Here is a 15,750-nt window from a genome sequence, read left to right as displayed (position 1 = left end):
TGTCTATCCCCTCCATCCGACTTATTGTGTTCATTATGCTTGTTACTTCATTTTACTACATAACTCATCGCATCTACACTATTCTGCTGGGCCTTTTGTCTTTGAGCATTAGACACTTATACTACATTAGTAACATTCTCTGCAGGGCGCAGGCGCCACCTATTGCTCCCTCTACGCAAGCACTGGTTTGTCTTCTGCCGTCTCATGCCCGGCTGGCCCCGTTCGCTCCAGATTCCTTCTGCGCATGCGCCGGTTCCCCTTCCCAGCACACACGCGCTAGACCCACACGCTGCCTTCAGGACATGTGCGCAGGCGCCGGCGTCTTCTTCAGCCCCCGGTCACATGACCGGACATAGCCACATAAAACACAGGCGCTACGGAGCCAGGACACCGCCGCTTTCCCCGCCTTGACACTGGCAGTGTCGGCGTTTCTCCCTGAACCACCAATGCGGATTCAATAATTCACTTCTGTGCCTCCACTGCACCACCTATCGCTAGGAGACTACGGCCTGCTGAACAGATAAGTTTTTCTACTCCATCTCTGGACACTCTATAATGCTATATATCGCTACACATAACCCTTACCGGACATATGTATCTCCCATTAAGGTTGACAGAGTTTGGCACTAAGGAAGTAAAAGATTCCCGGCCTTCATCACCTTTTCCCTGGTGGGACCTTATGTTTTACGGGACCATATAAGTGCTCACAACCTAGCAAGGTAGCTAGGGACCTAGTACAGTCCGCTGTACCATAATTTGAACACTCTATAAAGACTATACTATTGATATTACAGCCATTCTGACTCCTTACAGATACTATTTGCATTACAGCTGACCCGACTCCTGACAGATGTACCAAATCACTGCGGAATTTTCCGTATCAGGCACCTTTGAAATCTAAGTTATTATATCCATTATTTGGGTAATTACTTTATTTTATACATTACCATGAATTCGTATATATAATCTTTATAATCTTTATATACATCCCTTATGGTTGGATGTGGCTCTGTACACCTCCTTGCATACATCTATACCGCTACATATTCTCCTATGTATCCCACGCAGGTTACCATTGGATCATCTTTACCTTTATGTACATTAGAATATTACTACTTCTACATGACGCATTACGAACAGACGTTAAGGGTATGTCTTTCCACCTTTATCACCTATATTTCTTTCTCTACCTACATGGAGATAATAACCTCCAGAAGACGATCCTTCTACTTTATGTCTGATAGTTTTAGGACCAGATACAGGATCCTATGAACCATAACCTTTTTTCTGTATACTACATGACATGGGTTCCAACTTTTGTACTATATATATATATAGCCTTGTACATAGATTTTTGCACATTGTATAACATATTATGTTCATACACTGTTTTTATTTCTTCTTTGTTACAGCACCATTTGTGATCAAGGCCACTGTGTGGCCGAAACGTTAAACTTGTTGCCTTTACTGTTTCGTCTCGTCTATTATCTACACACCACCGAATAAACTTTTCCACTTGAGCAAAATTGAACTGGATGAGTGCAGTGTTTTTGACTTTTTTCACTAACCCTAGCCCTAACCCTAGCCCTAACCCTAATCCTAACCCTAGCCCTAATGGAAAAATGGAAATAAATACATTTTTTTAATTTTTCCCTAACTAAGGGGGTGATGAAGGGGGGTTTGATTTACTTTTATAGCGTGTTTTTTAGCGGATTTTTATGATTGGCAGCCGTCACACACTGAAAGACGGTTTTTATTGCAAAAAATATTTTTTGCGTTACCACATTTTGAGAGCTATAATTTTTCCATATTTTGGTTCACAGAGTCATGTGAGGTCTTGTTTTTTGCGGGACGAGTTGACGTTTTTATTGGTAACATTTTCGGGCACGTTACATTTTTTGATCGCTTTTTATTCCGATTTTTGTGAGGCAGAATGACCAAAAACCAGCTATTCATGAATTTCTTTTGGGGGAGGCGTTTATACCGTTCCGCATTTGGTAAAATTGATAAATCAGCTTTATTCTTCGGGTCAGTACGATTACAGCGACACCTCATTTATATCATTTTTTTATGTTTTGGCGTTTTTATACGATAAAAACTATTTTATAGAAAAAATAATTATTTTTGCATCGCTTTATTCTCAGGACTATAACTTTTTGTTTTTTTTGCTGATGATGCTGTATGGCGGCTTGTTTTTTGCGGGACAAGATGACGCTTTCAGCGGTATCATGGTTATTTATATCTGTCTTTTTGATCGCGTGTTATTCCACTTTTTGTTCGGCGGTATGATAATAAAGCGTTGTTTTTTGCCTCGTTTTTTTTCTCTTTTCTTACGGTGTTTACTGAAGGGGTTAACTAGTGGGCCAGTTTTATAGGTCGGACCGTTACGGACGCGGCGATACTAAATATGTGTACTTTTATTGTTTTTTTTTTTATTTAGATAAAGAAATGTATTTAGAGGAATAATATATATATATATTTTTTCATTATTTAGGAATATTTTTTTTTATTTTTTTTTACACATTTTGAAATTTTTTTTTTAACTTTTTTACATTGTCCCAGGGGGGGACATCACAGATCAGTGATCTGACAGTTTGCACAGCACTCACCGATCTGAGAGCAGTGCAGGCTGCTTCACAGTGCCTGCTCTGAGCAGGCTCTGTGAAGCCACCTCCTTCCCTGCAGGACCCGGATCCGCGGCCATCTTGGATCCGGGCCTGGAACAAGCAGGGAGGGAGGTAAGACCCTCGCAGCAATGCGATCACATCGCGTTGCTGCGGGGGGCTCAGGGAAGCCCGCAGGGAGCCCCCTCCCTGCGCGATGCTTCCCTGCACCGCCGGCACATTGCGATCATGTTTGATCGCGGTGTGCCGGGGGTTAATGTGCCAGGAGCGGTCTGTGACCGCTCCTGGCACATAGTGCCGGATGTCAGCTGCGATAGTTAGCTGACACCCGGCCGCGATCGGCCGCGCTCCCCCCGTGAGCGCCGCCGATCGCGCTGGACGTACTATCCCGTCCGTGGTCATGGGGGCCCACCCCACCTCGATGGGATAGTACGTCCGATGTCAGAAAGGGGTTAAATTTATTGAATATCAGCTAATGAAACATTGAAAATAATTTGACCATAGGGACATAACCACTTCACGACATGCGCCGTACATGTACGGAGCATGTCGTGTCTCGTCTCCCCCTTTGATGTGGGCTCCGGCGCTGAGCCCACATCTTTCCCGTCACGTCAGCTGTTTTGAACAGCTGATATGTGCCCGTACCAGCCGCGGCTGTTAACCTGTTAAATGTGGCTGTCAAACATGCGCTTCCGGCAATCGTGTGGGAAATCTGCCCATTGGTGACCCACGTCACATGATCGCGGGTCACCGATGGGTTGGCATGACAACCAGAGGTCTCCTGCAGTCCTCTATGGTTGTCACTGCCGGATTTCCTTACCATGAAAATTAACTTAAAACACACACAAAAAAACTATTTCCATTAAATTTCAGCAATGCCATTTAAAAATCAGACTGTTTCTTTTAAAAGGGGGCTGGTGCTTGAAATCAAGGTATTTTTCTGTTACTTCCAAGGAAGCACGTGCAGTCATCAGTGCTTTGTATCAAAAAGGCTTTACAGGCAAAGACATTGCTGCTTGTAAAATTTCCCCTAAAGCAAACATTTATGTGATCAAAAACATCAAAGAGACAATTGCGACTGCTGTGAAGGAGGCTTAAGGGGGTCTTGGAAAGTCCAGCAAGAGACAGAACCATCTTCTAAAACAAATTCAGTTCAACACCATTAGAGAGCTTGTTCAGGAATGGCAGCGGGTGGATGTCAGTGCATCTGCATGCACAGTGAGGCAAAGTCTTTTGGAGGCTGACCTGGTCTAAAGGGCAGCAAAGAAGACACTTCTTTGCAAGAAAAATGTTAACGACAGACTGACAGTATACAGGAAGTATAGGAATGCACTGGAGAGGACTGGGGGAAAGCTATTTTCTCTGATGAAGCCCCCTTACGACTTTTTGCGAAAAATGATTGTTTGGACAAGAACAGTTGAGCGCTACCATTAGTTCTGTGTTTTTCCAACAACATCCTGAAACCTTAGCAGCACCAAAGGTGTGGGCTCACTCTCAATTTTCTCTAAAAACACAGCCATGAATAAAGAATGAGATCTCAACACCCTGCAGGAGCAACATCTCCCGACAATTGAGGAACAATTTAGTGATGAACAATGCTCTTTCCAGCATGATGAAGCACCATGACGGAAGGTGAAAGTGATAAGTGATTGACTATGGGGAACAAAATATTGAAATTTTAGGTTCGTGGCCAAGAAACTCCCTGGTTCTCAATCCCATTGAGAGCCTTTGGTCAATCCTCAAACGGCAGGTGGACAAACAAGAACACAGAAATTGTGATAAACGTCAAGTATGGATGAGAGAAAAATGGGTTGTCAACTGTCAGAATTTGGCCCAGAAGCTGATCTCCTTCTAAAGGTGACTGTAAACAGAACATAATAACCGTATGTAGAGACTTGGGAGCTCCCTAAAAGAAAAAAAAAGTATTACATTGCCGTAAACAACAAAAATGGCGAAACTGTGGAATTTTATTATAGAAAATAAAATTTAAAACCCCAAATTATACATAGCACATACAGTGAAATATGAGTACACAGCATTCTTTCTGAAAATATTAATGTATCCATTTCTTATTGTATGATTCATTTAATTCTGCGATTGTAATCCATGTGGAATCTCCATAGGACACCTGTAAATGCCCCATCATTTTGTACGTTGCTAAAAAATATATATACTTTCCAAACAAGTCTAATCAGATGCTTTGCTGCAGCACGCTATTTATATATTAAAAATAATTCATTTCCTTGTTCATATTTATATTTTTCTTCCTGAAACGTAACTCATTCATAATTACTGTATCATGACTGTAATTGTAAAACTACATAAAATGACAGACCAACATGATCCAATTACATAGTATTATCCACGGTTGGGCCATTGTACATATAGTTCGCTTCACCATTCATACGCCAAAGTAAATGTCAATCTTCTAAAGCAGGCGGCCAGTCCACATCTACAGACTAACAAAACAAAGAAGAAAAGAATTAATAGTGCTGGTAATAGCAGAAATAAATAAACTATTAATGAGATTCTCCAGATGTAAACGGAATTTTATTTTTTAGGTCCAAAATTATCCACTGACGAATTTTGTTATAGTAAGAGCTCAGTTTATTTGTTACAGCTCTCCATTTCCCCAGCCCCCCATTCATACATAAAGTAAAAAACTGTCTGCATGCAGTAGCCACCAGGGGGAGCTCTGTGAAGACACATGTATACAAGCTACCTAGTGATGGCTAAAAGAAGCAGTCAAAATGTTACCAATTACCTCTATGGGTATGTAGAGGTCAGCGGGGGATTTGGAGCTCTGCATTAGGAAAATAGTTCCAAATCAAAGGCAGGCAAACAAATATTATGAAATGAGTATACAAATTAAATTATGTTCATAGTTAGATATCAAGTATAAATCAAAGCACTGAAGAAATCGTAGGTCATGATGAAACGCCCTTGAAATATTATGTTCAGAGGTTAAAAAAAGAAAAACGTTCCGAGCTCTTATAAAACGGAATGGTTTATTTTGGCCCCCCCAAGGTAATTAAATGTACAAAAAGAATATATCTGGATGTTAAGGCCACGTGCACACAGAGATTATTTTGAGGTGTTTAGCAACAAGTTTTCTACTTCATGAAGTGCTCATTCTTTGAAAAGTTTTTTTTGGGTGGATTTTTTCACTTCCTCTAACATATTGGAAAAGTTATTTTGCTATAGTGTTTTTTTGCAGCCTTCTGATTGGACAGTGCCTAGTTTGGAGTGATTTCCATCAGGAGCTGCTCAAAGAAGTGACATGCACTTTTGTTTTTTTTTTTATTCCCACCAGGTATTTTTCAAAATCTGAAGCGGAAACAAAATGCTCAAAAGACTAAACAGCAAAGTGAATTTACAATAGAAATTAAGCAATTCTTTCCCATAAGTTTTTTGAAGTAGACCCGCTTTTGTTTACATACTACAAGGGTAACAGTAGAAGGACACCCCATCATCAGTTAAAAAAAAAGTGTCCAAAATGGACATAACTTAAGAAAAGACTCCCAAACTACTGTGAAATATGCATTTACGCAAAGACTGAAAAGTGCACATTGCAGAATATATATACAGCTATTTTATAGAGCACCAACATAATCTAAAGCAACATACACAGAATATACTGACACACATACAGTTAGGTCCATATATATTTGGACAGAGACAACATTTTTCTAATTTTGGTTATAGACATTACCACAATGAATTTTAAACAAAACAATTCAGATGCAGTTGAAGTTCAGACTTTCAGCTTTCATTTGAGGGTATCCACATTAAAATTGGATGAAGGGTTTAGGAGTATCAGCTCCTTAACACGTGCCATCCTGTTTTTAAAGGGACCAAAAGTAATTGGACAATTGACTCCAAGGCTATTTCATGGACACGTGTGGGCAATCCCTTCGTTACTTCATTCTCAATTAAGCAGATAAAAGGCCTGGAGTGGATTTGAGGTGTGGTTCTTGCATTTGGAAGGTTTTGCTGTGAAGTAAACATGAGGTCAAAGGAGCTCTCCATGTAGGTGAAACAAGCCATCCTTAAGCTGCGAAAACAGAAAAAACCCATCCGAGAAATTGCTACAATATTAGGAATGGCAAAATCTATAGTTTGATACATCCTGAGAAAGAAAGAAAGCACTGGTGAACTCATCAATGCAAAAAGACCTGGGCGCCCACGGAAGACAACAGTGGTGGATGATCGCAGAATAATCTCCATGGTGAAGAGAAACCCCTTCACAACAGCCAACCAAGTGAACAACACTCTCCAGGAGGTCGGCCTATCAATATCCAAATCTACCACAAAGTGAAGACTGCATGAAAGTAAATACAGAGGGTTCACTGCACGGTGCAAGCCACTCATAAGCATCAAGAATAAAAAGGCTAGACTGGACTTTGCTAAAAAAAATCTAAAAAAGCCAGCAGAGTTCTGGAAGAACATTCTTTGGACAGATGAAACCAACATCAACCTCTACCAGAATGATGGAAAGAGAAAAGTATGGTGAAGGCGTGGTACAGCTCATGATCCAAAGCATACCACATCATCTGAAAAACACGGTGGAGGCAGTGTGATGGCTTGGGCATGTATGGCTGACAGTGGCACTGGGTCACTAGTGTTTATTGAAGATGTGACACAGGACAGAAGCAGCCGAATGAATTCTGAGGTATTCAAAGACATACTGTGTGCTCAGATCCAGCCAAATGCAGCCAAACTGATTGGTCGTCGTTTCATACTACAGATGGACAATGACCCAAAACATAAAGCCAAAGCATCCCAGGAGTTTATTAAAGCAAAGAAGTGGAATATTCTTGAATGGCCAAGTCAGTCACCTGATCTCCACCCAATTGAGCATGCATTTCACTTGTTAAAGACTAAACTTCAGACAGAAAGGCCCAGAAACAAACAGCAACTAAAAACCACCACAGTGAAGGCCTGGCAGAGCATCAAAAAGGAGGAAGCACAGTGTCTGGTGATGTCCTTGGGTTCAAGATTTCAGGCAGTTATTGCCAACAAAGGGTTTTCAACCAAGTACTAGAAATGAACATTTTATTTAAAATTATTGAATCTGTCCAATTACTTTTGGTCCCTTTAAAAACAGGGTGGCACATGTTAAGGAGCTGAAACTCCTAAACCTTTCATTCAATTTTAATGTGGATACCCTCAAATGAAAGCTGAAAGTCTGAACTTCAACTGCATCTGAATTGTTTTGTTTAAAATTCATTGTGGTGATGTCTATAACCAAAATTAGAAAAATGTTGTCTCTGTCCAAATATATATGGACCTAACTGTACATCCCTACTCCCAGGAGGACACACAACAATACTGCACACATCTCACCACTGACCTCCACATCCAGCTCTAGGATATCAGCTGTAGTTTTCATCATGGAGCCGATATTTGGAACAGTTCTCCCAAAGTCACCATGTGCAAACTCCTTAATATACCTGCATTATAGTGAAGGAAGTAAAACTTTGCATAGTGGAAGTATCCTTATCTCTACAGGACGCAATCCTTAAGCATAAGGTGAATATTTTATTATTAGTGTAATTGGGTGCATGAACTGACGAGTTCACATGATCCCACTGTAGGACCTCCATATACCAGCAATCCCAACTTAGGACCTCCAAATACCAGCACTCCCACCATAGGACCTCCATATATCAGAACTCCCATCCTGGGACCTCCCTATACCAGCACTTCCACCTTAGGACCTCCATATATCAGCACATCCACCATAGGCCCTCCATATAGCAGCACTCCCACCCTGGGACCTCCATATACCAGCACTCCCACCCTGGGACCTCCATATACCAGCACTCCCACCCTAGGACCTCCATATACCAGCACTCCCACCATAGGACCTCCCTATACCAGCACTCCCACCATGGGACCTCCCTATACCAGCACTCCCACCATAGGACCTCCCTATACCAGCACTTCCACCATAGGACCTCCATATACCAGCACTCCCACCATAGGACCTCCATATACCAGCACTTCCACCATAGGACCTCCATATATCTGCACTCCCACCCTGGGACCTCCCTATACCAACACTCCCACCATAGGACCTCCATATATCTGCACTCCCACCCTGGGATCTCCATATACCAGCACTCTCACCCTAGGACCTCCATATATCAGAACTCCCATCCTGGGACCTCCCTATACCATCACTTCCACCTTAGGACCTCCATATATCAGCACATCCACCATAGGACCTCCATATAGCAGCACTCCCACCCTGGGACCTCCATATACCAGCACTCCCACCCTGGGACATCCATATACCAGCACTCCCACCCTGGACCCTCCATATACCAACACTCCCACCCTTGGACCTCCATATATAACAGCACTCTCACCATAGGACCTCCCTATACCAGCACTCCCACAATAGGACCTCCCTATACCAGCACTTCCACCTTAGGACCTCCATATATCAGAACTTCCACCCTAGGACCTCCATATATCAGAACTCCCATCCTGGGACCTCCCTATACCAACACTCCCACCCTAGGACCTCCATATACTAGCACTCCCACCATAGGACCTCCATATATCTGCACTCCCACCCTGGGATCTCCATATACCAGCACTCCCAACCTAGGACCTCCATATATCAGAACTCCCATCCTGGGACCTCTGTTGTGAATTACGCTCTTGGGCTCCCTCCGGTGGTTGTAAGTGGCACTTTTGTGAGTTCTGCTCTTGGGCTCCCTCCGGTGGTTTTAAGTGGTATGGCTGCTCCTTGGATTTAGCAGTCTGCAGCTGCTTCCACTGATTGTCTTTCTGCTCGGCTATTTATGCCTGGCTCTCTCTTCAGCCAGTGCCACTTGTCAATGGTTCCTGGTTGGATTCACATCTCTCTTGGATTTCCCTGATATCCTGACCAGTTCAGCAAAGTTAAGTCCTTGCTTGCTCTTTTCTCTCCACGGGTTGTGGACTTATCCGTTCTGTGCTTTCTATGTTTTTGTCCAGCTTGTCTGTATGGATTATTCAGTTTAAGCTGGAAGCTCTGGGAAGCAGATTTACCCTCCACACCTTTAGTCAGGTGTGGAGATTTTTGTAAATTCTGTGTGGATTTTTGTAGTTTTTAATACTGACCGCACAGTATTCTTTCCTGTTTTATCTATTTAGCTAGACTGGCCTCCTGTGCTGCATACTGGTTTCATTCTGTGTATGTCATTTCCCTCTCCACTCACAGTCATTATTTGTGGGGGGCTATCTATCCTTTGGGGATTTTCTCTGAGGCAAGATAGTTTTCCTGTTTCTATCTTTAGGGGTAGTTAGTTCTCAGGCTGTGACGAGGTGCCTAGGGAGTGATAGGAGCGTCCCACGGCTACTTCTAGTGTTGTGTTGAGCTTAGGGACTGCGGTCAGTACAGGTACCACCTCCTTCAGAGCTCGTCCCATGATGCTACTAAACCACCAGTTCATAACAGACCTCCCTATACCAGCACTTCCACCTTAGGACCTCCATATATCAGCACATCCACCATAGGACCTCCATATACCAGCACTCCCACCATAGGACCTCCAGATATCAGCACTCCCACCCTGGGACCTCCATATACCTGCACTCCCACCCTAGGACCTCCAAATATCAGCACTCCCACCCTGGGACCTCCATATACCAGCACTCCCACCCTAGGACCTCCATATATCAGCATTTTCACTGTAGAGCCTCCATATGTTGTAATCAGGAATATGGAGAGGAGTTGTTTAAAGTTCATTTCCTCCCGGTGACCTGGCTTTCGGTGCATCGGCCGGTCAGCTTTGGAACTTTGTTAACCTGAAGATTACCTCATATTGGCAGATTAATAGCGTTTTGGGATCTGACAGGTTCCCTTTAAGGTGTATCATTCAGATGTCTATTCTGCCAAAAGGGAGAGAAAACAGAAGGTTTCAAGTTACTATGCTACTGTAAAAAACTGGTTGGCTTTGATGATATCGCCTACCTCAATCTTCAGGAATACCTAGTGGAATCGAACTTGTCATTTTATGTATTTCATTTTCTGTTTCGCACAATGGAATGTACCTTGTAGTTTACCTGGTTATTCCTGACATACCATCGTCCTACCCTCATAGTCATGCCCTTCCACCTCTCCTACCTTCATTCTTGACTTCTTCCTTACGCAGAAGATGTTAGCACTAATTCTTGTCACAATAAGGCTGGGTGAAATATATCGTGGCACAGCTGTGTTGGTGCACAAGAAAGGTTCCCCAAACCAGTAAACATATAATAAATAACTTAGCACTCAACTTGTTTGTGGTGATGGCTTTGAAAAGAGTTTTTTTATTGCAGTCCAAAAAATAGTAAACGTTTTGGTCAACACAAGACCTTCTTCAGTAAAACCGACTGCTGTCGGTTTTACTGAAGAAGGTCTTGTGTTGACCGAAACGTTTACTATTTTTTGGACTGCAATAAAAAAAACTCCTTTCAAAGCCATCACCACAAACAAGTTGAGTGCCAAGTTATTTATTATTTATATACAATAAGGCTGGGGTCACATGACCAATAGCGTGAACCAGTGTATAGATGAACATGACGGTGACTTTAGGCTTGTGTGCATAATTTTTGGATGGTGGCCATGCTTGATGTGAAAATGCATTCTGTTCTTGTACCTCTTGAAGGAAACCCACATTTTTCTTCACATTTTCTGAAGAGCCATGAAATGCTTTCAAACCCCACAAGGCTTCTCTGTGACAAAATGAAATTTCAATTTCACTTTTCATAAAAAAAAAAAAAAAAAAGAAATATTTTCGCCTCAATAAAGAAAAATCTTCTTGTATGACACAGAGAAACATCCGATGACGCGCTGTTCCTGTCACCTGACCTCTGCAGCCTATTGATGGTCTCATCGCTTGTGGTCTTTACAGAAACCGCTCTGATTCTCGACGGTAAGATTCAGGAGGGTATGGCCCAGTTTTGTTTATTTTTTAGCATGTCAATTGAATGATGGTTATCTCTCCTGACTTTCCCATACACGGGAACACTCACTCCGCCGAGCCCTCCTGTGATCCCTAAGAGAGAGTCACTGCCAAACATTCCTTCTTTGAGCACAAAAGGATCGCCAGTCCAGAATTGAACATGTCGATCCTCATCTCCCTGACAATCTTCTGTCGTTGGTCCTCATATATATTACATTGTTAGTCAAACTCATCAATATCATTGGGCTTGGCCGATGTTAGTCTAATGTATATGGCGGGGAGAACTAAGACTATGGAAACTATGGACAACAGGAAGATGAGAATTGAATGTATCCTCTATTTGCTTCTTCAGATTAATAATATTACAAGTTATGGTTACTAGTTGTTGGGAAATGGATCATTTATCTAAAGATGTATTCGAATTGCCATATTTGTAACTCCTAACTTTCAATCTGACTATAAAAATGGAAGATTTGGGGAACCAGTGTTCCCTGGAAAGTAAAGCATGTCACTTAAAAGAAAACATAACTTCTGCCCAGTTTTCTTTGGGCTTGTTGAAGTAATTGAGAAAGGATACGTCCCAGCTTGTGTCTTTAAATACAGGCGGAAATGGTGTTCATCCATGTACTCTGTTTTCATAGTGTGAATTATTCTGGATCGTGAAGCCAGGGGTCGCCTGTGGAGGACTCGGAGGGGCGTTTTTTGTATGAGCTTTAATTCCTGTAAATGACATATTATATATAAAACAGTTCTGTAAATTCTGGAAAACACAGTATGTATCAGGAATAGAGATGGGCGAACCCGAACAGTAATGTACGGACCCCGAACTTCTCTAGGAAGTCTGTGTTACTGTTCCGGATCGGCACCATTTTCAGTCAGGTTTCAGCCTCGATGGTCGCATCTTGGCACAGTCCAGGTTAAAAACCACTTATCATAGACATGGATTACGGCATGGGACAATATGTTGGACAGGTGAGGGATATGGTTGTATTTTATTGTAATTTTTTTTTTTTTACAGGAGAACAGGGCTTCAATGGAATGGGCGTTAGGCGAGTATTATTATTGTTTATTATTTTCTGTTTTTTTTTTTTTTTTACAGGGGACGAGGGCTTCAATAGAATGGGCATAAGGTGAGTATAACTTTGTTTTTTATTTTTAAATAAAAAGTTAAACAGTGTGTTTTTTTATTTCAAATAAAGGAATTTATTCATGCTGTGTGTTTATTTACAATATAGATGCCTCTCCATTACTAACCCATGGGCTTGATGTCACTTGACAAAACAAAGGTGGTATCAACTCCACAAATATTAATCCAACTTGCCATCGCCACAGGGTGGCTGCGAGCTGCTAATTTTTGGCTGGGGGAGGCAGTATCCATGCCCCAGTACCACCCTGAGTATATCAGCCCCTAGCTGTCTGCTATAGCTTGGCTGGTTGTCAAAAGTGATGAGAACTCACTCTCTTTTTAAATTATTTATTTAAATAATTTAAAAAAAGGCTTGGGGACCCCTCTACTCTTGATAGCCAGCCATGGTAAAGCTGACAGCTGAGGGTTGCAGCCCACAGCTGTCAGTATTGCCATGCTGGTTATCAAAAATAGAGGGGAACTCAAGCCAATTTTTATGTATTTATAGCGCAGGCTGATGAATATCAGCCGCTGACTGCTCTTGTTGTTATTAGCAGCAGTGGGCGTAGGCTGTTGGGCACTCTCATGAGGTGATGCCTTTGACCAGAGGTAAACTTTTTACCTCCGGTGACAGATACTGACATCTGACAGTGTGGGAACCACAGGTCTCTGACCGCCGGTAACAATCTTACCGCCGATCAGAGGCAGTGTTTGCCGCACTCTCAAGCAGATGGCAGTGTGGTAAATAATGGATTTTTGGGCCCACCATTCATCTGAATGGGGTCTGGGTTCAGGTATTGTTGTGGTACCCGAACCGAAGCCAAACTCGAACATCCAGGGGTTCGCCCATCACTAATCAAGAATACATGAAACTGTACAATAATTGCTATTTAAGGTTCACTGTACAATTTATACACTTAAAAAGTTATCCCTGACCAAATGCCGAACTCGCAGTCTTCAATGTTGAAATCTTCAAATGATTTCTCCGTTTACCCATTTTTACATTCTTTGTCCCTATGCTCCATAGTTTCTCCAGTTACCTTGATTTCTTGCCCCATACCTTTCCCTTTATGTCTCAGATGAGCAGCAGGAGCTCTCTTGCGAATCTTTTTCTTACTTTAGATTTTTTTGCATCTCCGTTCCTAGACATTAATTAAACATGCTTTCCCAGTGACCCTCAGTCTGAGACATCTATGGTCCTTTGTGGTGTATTATGAGATGGTAAATTTATTATATATTATATAACTTGCTTATTCACCAGTCATATTTATAGGCCCGGGGGTCACTGAGCATTATGACTGTGTGTTCTGAGCCCATTAATCTCATCTTTCTTATTTTATATATTATACTTTGACTATTATATATCTGAAAGTCTTCCAAATAACATTAAAATATAAAACTGTTCAATCATATTAAAGGGAATCTGTCAGTAAACTTAACTCTCCTAAGCCGTCTATATGGGCATGTATGTAATAGAAAGCTGAATACAATGATACCTTGATATCCGTGACCTGATGTCTTATTCCAGAGTAATCCACATTTTTCTTAATATGTAAGTGGGCTGTTAAGATCTATGGGCCGGACACTGATCTCCCTGAGAATCTGCCTCCAGAGCTTACTTTAAATGATAGGAGGAGTTACCAGTGTAAGACATGTAAATCAGGAGAGCGGACTGTCAGTCATCAGACATCACACCGGTAACACCCACTTTCATTCAAAATAAGCTCTGGAGGCAGATTCTGAGGGAGATCTATGTCCGGCCCACAGATCTTAACAGCTCATTTACATATTAAGAAAAACCTAAGTTTCTCAAGATTGGATTGTGGGCATTAAGGTATCATTCTATTCAACTTTTTATGAACTACATGCCTATATAGATGGCTTAGGAGGGTTGGTCTTACTGACAGATTCCCTTAAACGTAAAATGCATCATCGACCTTCAAAATTCAATTTTTGCAATAGTCCAAGGCAGGAATCATACATCACACAATACGAATTACCATATGTAATACAAACCTTCAAGTCATTAAGAAATTCCAGGTCTTCCTTCTCTATGGTCCTTTCTGTCCAGATGAGTGCACTGTAGCACTTAGTCTTCTCTTCTTCACCTTCCTTCATGTGTGCCAATGCCTCCCTTCAATACAGTCATTTATTTCACATATTATCCATTACATACACTTGACAATTGTACTTAATAATCTGCCGTACAAGGCACAAAAGGTGTCTGAAAGTACAAATCCTTACCTAGAAACAATCTGCAGATCCCGGACTTTGATCTTGTCATTGTTATTTATTTTCTGCCAAATGAAAAATAAGGAAATAATGAACAAATATATATTTTATACATCTATAACCAATCTGTTATACCGTAAATGTTAGAGCTCAAGGGCCACACCTTCAGGCGGCGGCCATATTTTTCCTGTCTGTGTTTTTCCCTGAAAGTGCACCATGCGGGCAGAAATCGCACAGCACGGTCGTACTGCAGTAGGGGTCTACAAAACATATTCAGCTCTGCGTGTGTCAGATGGAAGATTTTTGCCCCTCGCCACAATACATCTTAATGAAAGAAGGGTAAGATTAAAAAGATATGCAATTGAATGAAAACTACACCGTAGTAAATAATCTGGCAGATTTTTACAGGTCAGATTACAAATTTGTGCCATTATCAAATACAGTATTAACCCCTTCATGACCTTGCGATTCTCATATTTTTGTGTTTCTGTTTTTCGCTCCCCTTCTTCCCACAGGCCTTTTTATTTTTCCGTCAATATGGCTATTTGAGGGCTTGTTTTTTGGGGGACAAGCTGTACTTTTGAACGACACCATTGATTTTACCATATAGTGTACTGGAAAAAGATTCCAAGAGTGGTGAATTTGAAAAAAAAAAAAAAAAAGTAAATTTTTTTTACCATGTTCATTAAATGTTAAAACTATCCTGCCTTTATGAGTCTCCAGGTCATTGCGAGTTCACAGATACCAAAAATATATAGGTTCTTTTTTATCTAAGTGGTGAAAAAAATATATCAAATTTTAGGAATAAAAAAGCGTCCTTTTCCCC

At 41.5% G+C, this 15,750-nt stretch overlaps 1 protein-coding gene across 2 annotated transcripts in view; it reads right to left on the bottom strand.

Annotated features, from left to right (window-relative positions):
* Positions 1–4,574: 4,574 nt before the first annotated feature.
* The window catches only part of PUS10 (pseudouridine synthase 10), a 131,721-nt gene continuing 120,545 nt past the window's right edge, over positions 4,575–15,750 (bottom strand). For both annotated transcript variants that reach the window (XM_069768897.1, XM_069768898.1), the window contains 5 exons: positions 14,937–14,989; positions 14,709–14,826; positions 12,144–12,286; positions 7,978–8,077; positions 4,575–5,083 (listed from right to left, as the gene is read on the bottom strand). In XM_069768897.1, the coding sequence (XP_069624998.1) occupies positions 5,045–5,083; positions 7,978–8,077; positions 12,144–12,286; positions 14,709–14,826; positions 14,937–14,989 (453 nt within the window). In that variant the 3' untranslated portion in view covers positions 4,575–5,044. The remainder of the gene's footprint in view (positions 5,084–7,977; positions 8,078–12,143; positions 12,287–14,708; positions 14,827–14,936; positions 14,990–15,750) is intronic.

This window comes from Ranitomeya imitator, chromosome 5, assembly GCF_032444005.1.
Source record: "Ranitomeya imitator isolate aRanImi1 chromosome 5, aRanImi1.pri, whole genome shotgun sequence".
NCBI classification, from domain to species: domain Eukaryota; kingdom Metazoa; phylum Chordata; class Amphibia; order Anura; family Dendrobatidae; genus Ranitomeya; species Ranitomeya imitator.
The sequence above is the reverse complement of the archived record's forward strand: the minus strand, read 5'-3'. Positions and strand labels throughout refer to the sequence as shown.